Source organism: Gallinula chloropus, assembly GCF_964237585.1.
Source record: "Gallinula chloropus genome assembly, chromosome: 4".
Classification (NCBI taxonomy): Eukaryota; Metazoa; Chordata; class Aves; order Gruiformes; family Rallidae; genus Gallinula; species Gallinula chloropus.
In genome coordinates this window covers 7,662,961-7,680,432 of record NC_140088.1, presented here as the reverse complement: position 1 = coordinate 7,680,432, position 17,472 = coordinate 7,662,961, and the positions used below count along the sequence as shown (strand labels likewise).

Below are 17,472 nucleotides of genomic sequence, written 5' to 3'. Positions count from 1 at the left end.
TTAACAGCCACCTCAAGAACAACAAGCTAAATGGAAGGATTTGCTTCTGGCAACTGGTGCCAGTAGATGCTCTGGTTATCAAGCAGACCCTGAAGTGAAAACCTACAAGTTCCATAGGAGGAACACTAAAGATAATAGTGTTAATAATAAATACAACTGCTGGTAATAATAAATGGTCTATACCAAAACAAACCTACAGACTCTCGAGGTCCCTTCCAACCCCTATGATTCTATGATTAATGCACTGCAGCTTTTAAGTAACGTTATGCTAAATGCATTCTTATCATTCACATCAAGGATTATTTGCTATTCTCAGGTTTGATGTATTTAGCAAACATTAGCAGTGCACAATCCCAGTGAACAAAAATCTTTTTAGCATCAGTACATAGCCACTCTTTCCAACATTTCTGTAAAAATTAAACCAGAAGGATATTTCCTAGTTAAAAGTCAATATACTCTGATGAGACAGAATGCCTCCAGCAGAAAAACCTGTTTTGAAAGACTCATTTTCATTAGAAATCACAGATATCACTCAGATTAATCACAGTAAGAACTATGACCTGATTTATTCACACAAATCAATCCAAACTCATTTTAGACCCAAACTATATGCTATTACAGGGATACTAGTACATTTTTTCCAGGTACTAGAGAATCCTGTATAAATGTATTTGTTCAAGTGCGTCTCTGTCAACATCCTTTTCCATATACACATCATAGTTTAGCTGCATCTCTTCGACCCACTGGCTGAGCTGTATATCCATCTGAAACAACAGAAACAGATCCTTAAATTAACACAAGATTGAGAAATGTACCAGGAGTTTCAAGGTCAGTACAACAGTGAGAAGGCAAGACACTCTTAAGAGAGATCAGTCATTCTGAGTTATGTAGCAACAATAAATTCATTTCTGGAAATGCCACTTAAACAGGAGACAATAAAGATAACTTTTTAAATGATCTCTGTCAGTAGTCTGGGTGTTTTGCTAGCACGTTACAACTGCTTCTCTGTATGCTTTTGTGTAAGCCTCCAGCATCCTGATTCAGGGGCAACATTCTGATGGAAGTGTTGGGGGAGCAGCGACCTGTACCACGGGGGAATCACAGGTGCTTTCTTGTTGTGCAGCCTGGGAGTACTGTATGAAGGCTACAAAGGGCTTCTCAGCCGCTGTGTTACTACTGCCTGCTCCAAGAAAAGGTCAAGTAACACCACTGCTGCTCCTGGGGCTGAGGTTCTGTTTCACCCAGCAGCACACAGGCAACAAGTGATCCAGTTTCTCTAAAGCAGGCTACCGTGGTGAGCAAGTCGCTGTATAATTCACCTGGTCACGTATGATCGGTGTATTGTTTCCTAACTAAAGCCAGCCCACGTAATTTGTCTCAGCATCACAGACCTAACAACTGTAATCTACCAATGACCCCTGGCAGAGTGGCCAGGGAGTAGAGGTCAGGCCATGGGCAGTGGTTACTGCTCAGGGAGCAGCACCAGCACAGGGTGTTCAACTTCTCTGAACGTTGTGCTGGCGTCACGTTTGTTTCCAACTGCAATTTAAAGCTGTGTCACTGATCCAAGATGCCTGATGGTAATCACCTGGCTAGTTGGGAGACCACATCTCCCCCTAATCTGTATTTCAAACAGCTCATACAGGCATACAATGAGTAATTTTCTATGCTGACAGCAAGTCACAAAACAGAGTATCCTCACATACAGGTCCTTCTTTAACATGGCCCTTTCAAAAAAAGTTTGCTGTGTTTCAAGGCAATGTGCAAATGCAGAGCTAAGTAGAGAAAACATTTCAAGGCTCTGCCTCTAGAAGTTTACAAATGGATCTGTACTTCTGAGGTTCTACCCCTATACCTGGAAGAAGTCTGATGGAAGTGGGTATCACAAAACTAACTCACATCATAATATGGCTTTGCTAACTTTTTTTGTTGGTTAATGTGTTGGGTTTTTTTAACCTCAGAACAAAGGTGTTGTTAATAATGCCCACGATAATACAAGGATTCACGCAGCCTACTGATAGAGGATGGGATTTCCATTTTACAAGGGGGGGCAATCAAAGTACAGGAAGATGTGTTGGTGGTCAACCTGGAAACAGAATCCAGAGTTCTATGTCTTTTAATCTACTCACAAAATTACATGTCCTTCCTCAGGGCAGCACAGGCAAGCAGCTAACCCCAACTACAGAACTGACACTTTCATAGGAAGCAGCAAACTGAATTGCCCAAGAGCAGCTGAGGGAACTTACCTGGAGCTTTGAGAGCGATTCCTTTAGGCTTGGCACCGTCACTAAGAAGGACCCTCTTTTCCTGACATTACAAGCAATAAATTCCCAAGCTCTGAAACGTATTTAAAAGCAGGTCACCAATTTTTAGGAAAAAAACACACACTTGATGTAAAATGAACCTAACACTTTCACAGTTTAGTGGCCAGAGGTAGACTAAGCTTAAAGATTTGCTACACTTATTAATACCTAACCAAGTATCTGTGTACGACCAAAATCTATCATATTAAACCCAGAGGGAATATCAGGTCTTACGATGTTAGATTTTGTAACTTTTTAACTCTGATACATACATGCATTTCATTTTGTACTGTCAACACCTTTGCTTTGGGTTAGGATTTAACACTGACATTTGGTCCCTTTAAACCTTTAGTTTTGAAGAAAAGCCAGTCTCTGAGTGCACTGTTTTATTAAGCTTAACAACAAGCTGCGCTTTACATACGTACTTTGAAGTCGTGACAAAATCCTTGAGACATTAGCAATATTTAAATATAGCCCCCAGCACTCCTTTTTTTTCAGATTCTGCAAGTCAGATCATTTCTCACAGCACAGCAATCCAGTCTAGAAAGAATTTAATTTCCAGCATTCTTCAAATGTCATTTGTCTTCATGGTACTAATGCAACATTAAACCACTACCCCCCAGTTCTTGAAGAATCAAGTTAATTCTCAGTCATGTGCCTGGAAACCAATCTCCTGGCAATCTGAAACACTCACTACCCTTCACCCATCCACTCCGTGCCTCTCTGGTGACGTTACTGCCTGCTATCAGGGACAGCAGGACCAGCCTCAGATGAAGCTGCTAGTGAATGATGGTGGTCACACAAGCACCCTCTCTTTTGGACTGCCTGTTCTAAAGGCACAGTAACTTTGGATGGCAAAGTTATTTCCATTTTAAACCAATACTGCTGGATTAGCAAAAGCTCATCTGTGTCTTGTATCTGGAAGAGAAGAGCCTTAGCCACACGTTTGCTACTAGATCTTTATGACAACATGTTAGAAATGTCATTAATGACCACATTTTGCAGTGCATCTACAGTAAAGCCCTGGCATCCACAAGTCAGCAACCCATTTTCTCTCTGAAGATTAAGCTTTATGCTGGTAAGAGGAATTTCACATCCTTTAACAGCAAGATACTACTTTTATAGATCAGTGCAAGGTTTCAGGACAAGGTTTGGGCAGGCGAAGCAGCACTGTTTAGTGGGTTTAACAACAAACAACTGCCATAACACCTTAGCAGGTAAGTATAACAATTAAGTGTAGGCAGTTTAAAACAATTTCCTTATGTAATTTATGTATGTGACTTCAAAAAGCACAACCTTAAGGTTTTCCATAACTCACGAGGTTACATGCACTGCCAAAGAAATAGATTACTTGTTTGGACACATAGCTTACCTGGCCTGTTCCTGTCTGTCAAGAAAATATTCAAAGACATTATTCATGACAACAACATCAGCCTTCTGAAGAAGTGAAGCCTGAGTACAGATGTCTGCATGAACCACCTGAAGGAGAAAAATTTCACAAGGCATAAATTAATTTAAGAGACAAATACAGCCTTCAAGTAGCCATGAAGCCTGTCAACCTAATACAGACTGCACCTGCTACCACCATTCTGAACCAGTCACAAAAATGGGTATTTCACTAGCTTCATAGTAGATAACTCAAAATAACCAGAGTAAGCTTGAAAAACTGGAAAAACAAACAAACAAAACAAACAAAAAACCCCAAACCCCACCCCAATTTCCCTCCTCTGATTACAATACTTGATTCATGACATTAAGTGGAATAAACTACACCTGACATTTGGTCTACCACACTGTGTACCCTAAAAGAGGAGTTAACATATGTGATGGCTGGTACATTTCACTTACCTATATTTTATCACAAAAACTCACTGATTTCAGGAAAATAGCTAAACTAGCTAAAGCTTTTTTGAGGCTACTAAAAAGCATCTCGCAGGCTCAGTGGATTGCTAAAGGATTACAGCTAGAAAAGACTCCAGACCCAGGTTTGACAGCTGCGTTATCATGACATATATTGGGACTGGGAATACTGGAAAGGCAGGATGCTCAGGGGCACTGGAGGACAGCAAGTGCTTTACCTTAGTAAACAACTGCCTCTCCCATCAGCATAGGAGCTGGTGTGATTTCAACTACCTTCACCTACCAAAAAGGATATTAGCACATCACATCGTTTTCAAACAGGAGAGATTATAGTGACAGGAGAACATGGATGCTCATTAACACTCTGACAAGATGTGTTTGATTTCCTCTTAAATGTGGAGAAACACATCACATCCTAAATCTGAGGAGAAACATAAACTGGAACACCTTTTGAAGGGATAAGGGAGAGAAAGCCAATCTGAGTATTACTTGCATTCCACACATTTTTTCAAAGTGCATCCCTGTATGTTGAAAATGGACAGAAAGTCTGGATAAGTTCTTTTCTTTCCATGTGACCTGTTACTGGGTTGTGCTGAGGATACACTAACCTGATGGATTCAACACTTCCCATTTCGTCAAATCCTTCCAAAATCAGATGGTTGTAAAAAGGAATTCTTAGTGCTGACAGGAAAGCTGAATGTTAGAATAGAAGAATAAAAACACCCACCTGTTGGAAAACATTTTACCCATAGTCTACCAATACTTTTTGGGAGGGTAAATGATGTATTCCTCCTCATAACAAACACATAAAGAACAGAATGCTGTTCTGGCTGACAGGGGAACAGTTAACTACCACCCCTACAACTTTTAAGTGTTCAAGTGTGGAAAACATGCTGAGCTGCCACAGTTTTCAGCTCTGGTTCATGCTCTCAGAATGCATTACAACAACTGCAGTTATAGCTAAATGTTTCAGCATCAGTAATAACAGAAACAAACCCCCACCATTCACAAAATTCAGGTATCACAGCATTTCATCTCTGGGTTCAAATCTGGGTTCATTTCACACAGGTTCTTTGCAAGTGCTCTGACTCCATAAAACAAACAGCTTTATCTCCTTAAGCACATGACCATGCCAGGCTGGTCACCACTGCTCACAGTGGGTGGAAGGGAAGCAACTGTGTTCTTGTACCTTACTGGCAGGTTAATGTTTGAAGGCTCTATCTTACTGAGAAATGGGGACAGTTTAGTTGTTAGAATGACTAGTCAAATTTCTGCTTTTGCCTCTAGTGTGTGGACATCTGAACTATTTATCCACTGGATAGAGCTTTTAAAAACAATTAAGATGGGCAGTTTCAAGCATTCAGGCAGGAGAGAAAGACGATGGACCACTGTCCTGGTTTTGGTCAGGATGGAGTTAATTTCATTTGTAACAGCAGATGAATGCTGTGTTTGGGAGTTAAAATGGGAGTAGTGCTGATAACACCCTGATGTTTCTAGTTGCTGTCAGACAGTCAAGGACTTTCTCAGCTCTTCATGAGAAAGGAGGGGCGAAGCCAGGACAGGTGACCCAACTGACCAAAGAGAGTATTCCACGCCAGTTACGTCCTGCCCAGGATATCGGGGGGCTGACGGGAGGAAGGCCTGGGGCGGCTCCGGGACGCGCGGTTCTTGGGGGACGGTCGGGTTCTGGGACGGCTCTGGGTGGCACAGCCTGAGTTGTGTGGTTTGGTGAGAAACTGCATTGTGTATCAACAGCTTCATATATTGTTGCTCTAAAGTCCTGTTAGCATTGTTACATTGTATCTTTCTGTTATCTTAGTACTTATCCCAACCCAGGGGCCTCTTAATTTCTTGATTTTGGGGTTATTTGCCCCTTCCTCTTCCTTTTCCCTTCCCTTACCTCTTACCCCACCCCCTTCCCTTTTCCCTACTCTTTTCCTTTAAGGAGCAGGCAGCTGCGTGGATCTTGGCCCTCAGCCGGGGTGAAACCACGACAACCACTCAGGCCACCATCAGCAGTCCTACATACAGCAGGTCCTGGTTGTCAACTCATGTCCTCTGCACAAGGCCACTGCTAGCTGTACATTACAATTAAAGACCCCAAACTGGGTTGGTAGAAATATTATGGACACAGGCTTGACTGCTGCCCTGGCACACAGGCCACAATCTCCTGCAGTGGGCAGGACAGACAGGTAAGGGTAAGACATGCCTCAGCTAAGATCTGCCAGAGCTCACGTATCCGAATGCAGATCTATCGAGGCTGTAAGTGGGATTTGGATGACTATTTCTGGGGTAAAGGACACACTTTACTCTCTTTTTTAAAGGGGCAAAAATAACAAAACCACAGAACTTCTGTATAAACCCCCCCTACCTGAGCAGCATTCCTTTAAACCAAACACAAGTGACTGGAGGACTGTTCAATCAGTGCATTTCTTGCAGCAAAAGAAGTCATGATTAGCACTAAATTTTCTTAATGCCCTACTAACAGCTAATTTAATATTTTAAGCCTGGATTCAGAAAGATGCTTAAACTGCTGGGAAACTCTGAACATGTGTTGATGTTTCCTTGCCTTGAGGAACACCTTACAATTAAGTCTGCTTTTAGAGAGCAGGTGACTGCGCTGTCTAAAATGACCTAAGCACCTCATTCTTCCTCAACACGTCCTCATTCCTGCTGGGGAATGTGGGACCACATAAGCATGCATGGCTGCATCATGAACAAGACCCAGATATTGCTCCAGCCAAAACTTGGCTGTTCTGATGGGTTATTTTTCAGCTGGACCAGTTCCCTGACCCACTTGGCTGTGTACTGGCACAACTGAGGAGGCATCTGATTTTAGAACTGCCCTGTTGCCCAATGGAATACACATCAAGTCTTTCATGATTACAGGCAATTTCTAAATTGAGGTCTCAAGTGTCCCAAGATCTGCTCAACTGTTTGCTTTCCTCCCAGGATCTAAGTGTTTGCTCCAATGGCAAAAGATGCTGAGCAACTTCCAGTGTGCTTTAACAAACCCAATGTTGACCGAAGAAGCACAAGCTTTCAGAGATTCAATCACTGAAGATATCATCCCACCCTGCTGTCCTTTGGGAACATACTCTAATAAAGATTTAGAATATGCTGAAAAAAACCAATTGTTATTTAAAAAGAGTCTCTTGAAAGTTTTTCAAATTGCTGTAATAAATTATTATTAGCAACTGGATTCTCACTGTTTTTCAAGCTGGTGTGTATTTCTACAGAGAATTCACTTAGGGGTGAAATAAAAATCTAAGATTGAAATGTTCAAAGCAGTGTGATAACAGGAGTCACATGACTAAATCAGCATCTAATGAGACCCAAATAGCTAAGTCCTCAGGCACTGCTTTGAAAATGTACTACCTTCTTATCTTTATACCCTGAAATGAATACTTCAGCAGAAATACAAGGTGTGAAGGAAAAGCAAAAAGGTTTATAATAAAGAATATTCAAGGCTGAAAAGCAGGCATACAGACCTCCAGTTCCACTGAGTTAACCTGACAGAGCTCCTGACTGCACTTTCAGTCGCATCACAATGAAGTGTTATGAACACAAAACATCAGCAAAAAAACAAAGGTCATGGATAAACTAATAGCAACTGGGTCTGAATTGGGCAACCCAATGATACTGCTTACCTTGTGTTAAGTATTTTATGCTTATTATTTCTTTCCAGTTTAAAACTGGTTATTTTAAATCCCAAGAAGTCACTAGACCCAGCAGTTGGTGTGACTCCACTGGAAAGCACATGCATACAACACAGGATTAAAATTTGTATTCTACCCAGCACATTCTACCTACTAACTTTTGCTGGTAATAAAATAATTTATATTCCCCAGAAAGAAAAGGAAAAAAAATCTCAATGAAATAGTAGTAGTAATTTCCTTAATGTGACTAGGGAAATGGTTCCCATAACGATATCAATGGGCTTGAAACACATTTTTTTTGGAAGGAACACACGTACTGACATTCCAAGAAAGGAAATACCAATAGCCCTAAGCCCTTTAGGTGTTCTTAGATACGAATTTGCAAATCCTACAAACATCCTTCTGCTAACGTTAAAGAAACACAGACATTTAGCTTGACAGAAGCTTTTTATACTCGGATTCACAGGAGTTAGCTGCAATAATGTCATTAATTCCACTGGGAGAAACAGCCCAGACATATATCTGGGGGTTGGAACTTGATGATCTTTAAGGTCCCTTCCAACCCTAACCATTCTATGATTCTATAATCTGATTTGTCTGAGCCAGTAGGTAAGTCTATTCAGGAAAAAAGCTGACACACATTATCATATTTTGATAATTTCCCTCCTCTTTTCTGCTGTGAGATTTTTTTTCCCCCTAATGCAAAGCCTTTGTTTAGGATCAAACCAAGCAAAGACAGAAACTTACTGTCAGAATGCCTAGGATACCTAGCACTCAGTGGTTAAAAACACATACACTGAACTGTATGTTCAGTTACCTTTATTCTGTCAATGAACTGGTACTTTGCAATCATCATCTCTTGCAACTGGCAGAAGTCTGCATTCATTTCTACTCCAAACAGTTGAGCTGCTGAGCTATAAAGATAACCCTACATTAGGAAAAGGAAATTTAGTAACTGGTGCCTTTAAAATGTTCAAAAAGTTCAGTTAATATGGAAAAAATAAAACACAGGTTAAGATTAAGAAAGCATTTTAGAAAAGCAAGTTGAGAAATCGCTTTCAGTGGATGTGACATGTTTTTCAGAGCTAAGCCCCTGATTTGGCAATTCCCACTTTAGTCACACAAATTTTACTTTGAGATCCAAAATGACACGTAAAAGTAGTAAAAAAACCCCTCTGACTTCAACTCAATTGCACAACAGATGAAAAATAGTCTAAGGAGGAAAAAGTAGTAGAAACCACGTGTACAAAAGTGGTGTGAAAGGAAAAAGACTCTGCATGTTTTTGTTCCTTGGGAGAATAGAAGAAGAAAGTAGCAACACAGAAAAACAAACAAACCATGAGACATGCACAATGGAGGGCAATGTACCAGTAACATAATGGCATATTTTGGTACAGAATCTTAGTCAGCACATCTAAGTGCTGTATTACTGCCATTTTTAGGTGCTTCACACAGGTACATATGGAAAAAAGATAAATTATGCCTTATTACAAGCCAAAAAATATGAAGATACTGCTTGAAGTGCCATTTTCTCTGCTGAACATAATAATTACACTTTGCCAACAATGGCAAAGACAAACAAACAATGCTAAAGATACAGAATAGCTGGGATATCTATGTCCTGCAATCAAATTATTACAGTTTTCTGAAACCATTCAAGTCAGAGAGCACAAAAGCAAGCTGTGAAGTCACCCCTCCTCCAATACAAGCCCAGAACATGATTAAAACGGAGAACTCTTCTAAAAACGTTTCCCCTGCTTTATCTTGAGACTATCTTCTACTATAACAATACAAGCTTTTAAGTACTTCAAAACAAATTCAGGCTAGCAGTAGCATTACCATTTAAGGACCCAATGCTGCAAATATTTACAAATGGGAGTAACTTTCCTCGTTTGAGTAGTCCCAAAATTAGATTATTCAGATGAGTAAAATTACACGCTCAAGTGTTTCCAAGACTGAGCCCTAAACCAGCCATTGACTTTTGTAAGAAAGTTGTAATGTGTGTTTTGCATTGCTGTTGGCCATATGTTGCACCAGCCATGCCAAAAGCAATCAAAATTGCACTCAAGTTTCTCAATGAAGTATTTTATGTGCATTTTAAAACGCAGAGCAGGACAATATGTTTTTCGACACAAATTCATATCAAAGTCTTCCTTTGTATAATTTAACAGTTTGTCAGCTTCGTAAAGGAATTTAACATAGCTAAACTATATATAGACATGGTCAAGACATAGAGGACAAACTTACTTAGGAAGGAGAGACAGAGCAGGAACTAGCAAAAGAGCAGCGTGTGTGACAGCAATATGCTACTCTGTTGGACAACAGACTTTTCCCCTGCATAAGCAAAATCATTTGTACTCCCTTTTGTGGGGAGCAGAATGAGAGATGGTATCACTGGTAAACAACACCTCACGCTGTCACTCCTGTTCAGAGTCAGATCAGAGGTGCCTCTCAGAATTACCCATCCAAGATGGAGTAACGAGGGTAGGCAGGCAGAGAAGAGGGGAAAATGTTTGTCACAGTAATAAAATATGAATTCCTGTGCTGGAAGTTACCGCAAATAGCACTGCACCAAGCCTGGAGCCAACGTCAACCACTACCTTTCCTGTCAGGTCAGGCAGTACATGTTGATAAAGAAACTTCAGTTCCATGAGGGAAAAGGAATGCGAAATAAACTCTGGGAAATAAGAACAGAACAAAGGTGTTGGGTGGGCAGTACTAACTGCTGTGTTAGTAACCAATGAAATATTAATCTGATGAGTTATCATTACTGAAAGCTTGCATGGTCTCCTGTCTGAACTAGTGCTGGGGACCCTGGAAAACCAGGGTTTGCAGATCGGAGGTAGCTGGCTAAGCGGTCTGTCCCCAGCCTGGGGATTCCTTCCCTTACATGGACAGTTTTGAAATCCTTCATGAAACTGAATTACGTTCTTCTGCACAATGACATACATTGAAGAATATAAACCAAAGCAACTTGTAATTGTTTAAGTGAGAAAGGAAACATGGTACCTAAAGCTCAACACGATTCACGCCAATCTTTTTATGGGCAGAGGTATTGATAGCCTGAATTTCAACTCCACGGTTTTAAAGAATGGAATGTTCTCCATATAAACCCTTCCTCCCTCACTGCCTGTGCTATCCTGGAGACAGCACTGATATGTACCACACCACACACAAGCTTTAAGACAGATGGTGCTTTCGACTGCTTTTCAGCACGTGAGAGGAGACCGAGGCTACTGCGTGGACTCCTACAGGGTTGTCCTCCTCTTGCATCTTCCTTTTCAGTGGAACATAGCCCTGCCTCTTCCCTGCCCCCTTTTTGTGGGCAACTAGTGTCACCCACACACTGCAAATTAATTTGACTTACGTGGTTAGGAGTCTCCTTCCATTGGTTATGGGAAATAAGTCTGGCCTGTGTATTCCACCAGTCTGGGTAAAGTCCTCCATCAGCTGGATGTTGTGTTGTCCAGCTGAGTCACTGCACAAACCAGTTTAGTTAAAACTGAATTTGTTGCTCAGTTCCCAAAAGAGCACTTACCTAAAGATGCAGTCTTGTATGAGCCACACACTGTGCAGTAGCTCCTACTCATCTTCCCCTCCTCACACAATGAATCAACAAACTCATCATCATAAAGGAATGCATCAACATGAATCATGGGCAATGGATTCTGGTGTATCTGAGAAGAGGAACAAAATCTAAGAAAGGCAGAACCACGTCTCTTAATTTCACTTAAACTGCTGCACAGTTAATTGTCCCATCATCCTACCTTTCCCGAAATCCCAGAGATCCAAGTTTTTCCCTGCTCAAAAAGTTACAAATGAAAATTAAACCACAGAAATTCCCCATGTAAAATGGATCATTAAAATCCACTGAAATAACCAGGACGTGGAAACTGATGAGGGAAAGCAAGCTGGTTTCCACAGCTGAGTAGGAGACCTGCTGCCTGCTGTCAATTTTGTCAGCTCAGTGCTGGCTCGGCTATAGAGCAGGATAAAAGGAGCTTTTTCCTCTTCCACTTTAATAAAGAGAATAGAACTTAAATTTAGGACAAAGGGTGATTTTGCTTCTCAACTGTCTGAATATTTTCATCTTCATGCCTTATGCCTCAATCTAGAAACACCACTGATTAACACAAGTGTCAATCAAAAGCACACTAGTTGGGATGCTTGCCTTCTCATCATTTCAAGGGGTATAATCTTCATCCTCCCACTCCTCTTTCTTCCGGCTTGCTGCATGTGGCCAATCCACTTTTCATGTTCAAGAGCCACACACCATTTCTCTGGGAAGCACATTAATTTTCCACCTATACTGACAGCTCAAGCAGAAAAGGTGCTCTCCTCTCCCACAGGACTCACAGCCCACCTCTTTCTGAGCCATCAGAATCTGAAAAGAGCTGGAAATCATCTCTGGGCTGCCCACATTATGGCAACAGTGGAACACTGGCTCTGTATTTCTGCTCTAAGGGGGCTGTTAAGAGTCTATTATGGAGCTAGCTGTAAAGAATCACTGTGACAGGTGCCATACCACACAGAACGAAAGCTATGCCAAGTAACTTATCATCAAAGCATTAAGAACTTTCTTGGGGTCACGGGGACATGCAGCAATAGACCTGAAAACCAAACATATTACCTACACCTCAGTCCAGTGCTCCTTCTCTATGACACACTGCTACTAAAACTGAAACCAGCAGTTCCCAAATAAATTCAGCAAGAGAGGACCATGACACTTAGCTTACTTTCTGAATAGCCTGGTGTTCTGAACTAAGCATTGCCTCGATGGGTAAACAGTCCCGCAGATCTTCAGCGATGTTCTTGAGCACCACATCGTTGTTACTCACCACAAGCTCATCAAAGTCACCTACAAATCAAGACACACACACACAGAGGAAAAAAAACCCAATCCTGAGCAATCATACGCAGATCATGTGGACAGTTGCAAGACATAAACACCACCAGATGGGTTAGGTTTTTATTTGAAATGCATTTTTTCAGCCTTTGTTAGCTTTCCCAGCCAATGACAGATTTGGATTGTAATAACTTTGCCACTTAAAATAAATGTGGCGCTTTCCTGAAATCTCAAATTATTTTCATATTTATAAACTTATAACTCACATATGATGGTCTGAGCTGCCACCAAAGTGATACTGTTTCAGCTTAAGATATAAAAACATCAAAGATGTTTTTGAACTATTGGAAAAATTACAAAACTCATAGTTGCCTGAATGCAGGCGCTTTTTTTTTTAATACAAGTTTCTTTTTATATATACCATCTTTCTAATAAAGTGGTTACAAAGAATCAGGCATAATGCACAGTTCAACAGTTCAACTCACAACACATTTTACGCAACTTCAACTACCAAAATATTTCAAATGTGCAAGAAAATAGGAATGGATGTAAACCGGTATGTTTTTGCTAAAGCCACGCTGTAAATTCCTGCTATTTTTCCAGGACAAGTGCTGTGTTACTTTAACACCTTTGATTTTTATTTTTTTAAAGATATCTAGAAAAAAAATCGAGTGGGAACCTTGGTAAGACACCAACCCTTTCTTCTTTCACAGCTCCATCGATAATAAGTGTGACTACTTCTCCAACCTATTCTTTTGAAAAGATTGTTAACGCTGGAGACTCCTGAGCAATCTATTCCAGTGCTTGACTACACTGACCATTAGAAAGGAATTCTTTTCTTAGTAGCTGATCTAGATTTCTTCTGCCACAATTCAAACTCAGAGCACTCTGTCACACTCACAATGGATATGGAAAAGTTTGTTGCTCACCTGTATATAGCAACTTTTTACTTCTTTAAAGATTTATGTATCTCACTGGTCTTCTTTTCTAGAAGAAACAAGAGCCACTTATGCAGCCCTTTCCTGCATTCCTTCCAGGAGTCTGATCGCTCTCATAGCTCCCCTTTGGACCTTCTGGGCTCTCTCATCCTTTATGACCCCCAGTACTGAGAACTAGGCACAGTACTCCAGCTAAAGGTTTATTTGCACTAACCAGACTTTTCACATCTCACAGCCAACATCCTGCTTACACCCCCCAGTTTCATGCTAGCCCTCTTCCCAGAGCATGATGTTTCTAAGTGACATTCAGCATGAGATCTGCTGTACACCAGTGCTCTGTTCCTTTTCTGGTAGGTTTTCCTCAGGAGGAGGACTAAATTAAATTCTTTTTTGTCTGAACATCTCGTTGCTCTGAGAGCACTGAGCTGGTTCTAAACAAAAGCACATCTCAGCTCAAAACTATGTACCTGCAAAAGAAACTGAAAACCCACACAACAAAAATCAGCCACAAACCTAATCCTGAAAAATACACCAAACTCATCATAAGAAACAGAGAGCAGCTGAACTTTTAACTATTAAATGCTTCTGAAATTCCTTTTGCTTAAGCACAGTAGTGAGAACAGTGTGATTAAAGAAACCCTCAATCTTTAGTGCCAGATGCTCTCTTCCTAGAGTGTAAATCTAAATGGTTCTTTCGACATGTCCCAAAACTAACTCCAACAGATAATATCCTGTAGTAAACAACAGAAACTTTAAATCATCTGGATTCCCTTAACATATATTTGGTTTATTATTTGTTAAATGTATAACAGGAATGCTCCACGGCCCTGATGGGCTGAATACCACTGAGTAGTTGGTATATGACAGGAAGACAATTTGCTGCTCCAAAGAGCTCACAGTTAAGTTCTCCAGAACCTCAGCTCCTAAAGAGATGCAGCCTTTGCACCAAGGAACACAGGAGGGATACAGGCAGCAGCTGCAACAACATGAACCACAACACAACAGGTGCAATGCAGCAGCTCCAGCTCGTCAGCATTTTAATGTGAAACCTCTAATGAGCACCCATCTCCTGCTAACCTCATGATCCATTCAACAACTTGCAGATTTATGATGAACATCCCAGCAGCAGCAGTGTGTGATTTTTCTGATCAGCTCGGGGAATATTTCTATGGATGTGACACAACACAGAACGAAACCCAGAAGATTATAGGAAGGTGAACAGTTTCAACTGTTGCTTAACTGAGACTGTCAGCACGACAACAGGCCCTCAAGAGTGCAAAGGAGACAGGGTTTGCAGAGGTGTGTAACATCTAAGAAAGCATGAAGGAGAAAAATCATGCTAGAGACAGAATGAGAGAGTCGAAAGCTGATATTAGCAGCTGTACAGACCAGTGCCTGCGGGCAATAAGCCCCTACATCTGGCATATGCTTTAAAACAATACTATTACTATGCAAGAGAGCTCATCCAGCTGTTACACTGCCTGTTAAGAGTATCATATTCATATATAGCGTTTAATGAAATGCAGGAAGTGTTCAGAGACCACCAGGCCAGCCACATCATGCTGCAAATGCACAACTTGAGCTCCCTTTCTCCCAGAGCTGGTGTGTCAATGGGATCTGCTCCCTCGTGGCCTGGGTGACCTTCTCTGGCCAACATGAGCAGAGGACAGCTCTCTCAGCTATTCAGTGTCCCAGCTCTACAGTAGAGAAATGGGCACTTTCAGAGGGAGATAGGTAGCACATTTGTCTTCCTGAAATCCAGAGTACCCCCCCCCCCTCCCTGCCTGGACTCCCATTTGTCCAATACTTGTCACGATGCTGACCATCTTACGTGGGGCCCTCCAAGATGTTCTTACGAAACAAAGTACAACAAAAAAAGAGCTTTTGTGCTTTCTATGGAACAAGTCCTAAGGAAAATCTGAAAAATACATGATGAATGGAAATGCTCCTTCCTGACCACCAGTTAATACTGCAGAACACAAGCACTCAGGAGTAAAATGCCCAACACAGCAGCTTCAGCAGAAGTTGTGCATGCAGCGTTCTGTGCTCGTCTTGTAGTCTGCAACTGAACCCAGATGTGGAGAGTCCCTTCAATCCTGCCAAAGCAAGAAACAGCAATGGCTACCACAATAACTCATCTGCTTTCACAGTATGTAAATATCTATCGATTGCCATCACATACAGAACCCAGGTGCCAAATATGAAAACAGGCATTTCTGCCTCAGACTGGTGCAGTTTTATCAGCTCCACCCTTGTGTTTAACAAACTATTTCCTCTTAGGAATCTCAGCATCACCTTACAAGGGATCTTCAAAGAAGTAACAAAAAAAGGAACCTTGGTTGTGATACCATTTTAGTGCCTGTTGTGTATGTGAAATGAAGAGTGGGCAAGCCGACCCCTGTGTTCACTGAGCAGACAACCAACCAGGAAAGAACCGTACGGTTCACGAAATACTGCGAGATGAATCATAATCATTTGTTTATGGAGGAAGTCTGAGTGCACAGTGTTTGTATTTTACTTCAAAAACCGGTTCCACTGGATCTAGTCAACATGCATTCATAAAATTTAATTAACACATTGCAAAAAGCCCAATTAACACCCTGGTGCTGCTCAGCCTTTCTACAGAAAAATGTAACACTAAGAAAACATCACAAAGCCTCACACTGCAAAGAGAGCACCGCTACACCAACATCTAAACATCCTGGCACTGCGAAATACATGATTGAAGACCAGCAATATATGATTTCTAGTGACAATCCAGAAGATTACGTGTCACATGGAAAGAAGAGGATTTAGCAAAGGCAGCTGTGACAGCAAGCACCTTACTGTTTTCTAGATACACGTTAAGACTCACAGAAGTAAAAAGCAAATATTATCTTCCATGGTACTTAATATGAGATTAATTGAATCATTCAATGTGTTTTAATGATACTGAACAAATAGGTCAGACCCATATCTCTAAAACATTACTATCTCCTTTTTTGGTTAAATGATTTGAGAAACAATTTGTGACCTCAACATACCAATTTCTTCTAAATGCTATTTCTATCTCTAAGCATGCTTAGCTATGGGTAGAAACTAATCAGCTTTCCCCAAGAGGAATATAACCAAAGCTTATTTTATTAGCTAAGTGGTTTACATTCATAAATTGAAAGAAGATTCAAAGTTAAATGTTAAACTAGGTAAGTCACATAGCTATTTTACAATCACTGGTTTTCCCCACCATTATTAACGTTCAGTGACTAACAACTGAGAAGTACTTGGTATTCTTGAGACCTCTCTTGCAGGGGTATCATTTGTCACAACAAAGGGAATTAATATCAATTCCCAAAGTTGGTGATTCATCAAATTACAGGTAACATCCCATTTTAGTTTACCAAACAAGACAGTAATGGAGAAGATTTTTGGAATGGCATAATTTTAACAAAGAAATACGTTCCTGTTAATGTGGCTCTACAACGCTATTTTGATCTCTCCTGGAAGGATATTTTACTTGGATAAATCACATCTACCAATTTGGATATGATTTAATTTTCACACACACGCATTACACACTGTCCTTGTTACACTGCAGAAAGCCATGCTTTCATCCTTTTAGAGACTCAAGCTGCTTTAGCTCTACCTGCAGTGACAATACTTCTCAAAGAACACACTAAAGACCATTCCTGTAAAAGAGTAATTTTTTCTTACACAGTTTCCTATTCTTATCTTAGGAAGATCATCATCTGATAATTTTACTGATCAGGTCTGGGAACATAATGATGCCTACATCACAAAGCATGTAACAGAAAAAGATGGACAAACTTGGTCTGTTCCTAAGAGCATGACGAGAAGTTTCTTCTCCATACACAGAACACTGTAATAAA

At 40.8% G+C, this 17,472-nt stretch overlaps 1 protein-coding gene across 1 annotated transcript; it reads right to left on the bottom strand.

Moving 5' to 3' along the window:
• Positions 1–563: 563 nt before the first annotated feature.
• LOC311191489 (uncharacterized protein) lies at positions 564–12,631 on the bottom strand. Its single transcript, XM_084263673.1, has 7 exons — positions 12,559–12,631; positions 11,361–11,499; positions 10,378–10,499; positions 8,640–8,750; positions 3,676–3,782; positions 2,247–2,337; positions 564–764 (listed from the first exon to the last, which is right to left on the bottom strand). The coding sequence occupies exons 1-7, from the start codon at positions 12,589–12,591 to the stop codon at positions 648–650; spliced, it is 720 nt and encodes a 239-aa protein (XP_084119799.1). The 5' UTR covers positions 12,592–12,631; the 3' UTR covers positions 564–647.
• Between the last annotated feature and the right edge of the window lie 4,841 nt (positions 12,632–17,472).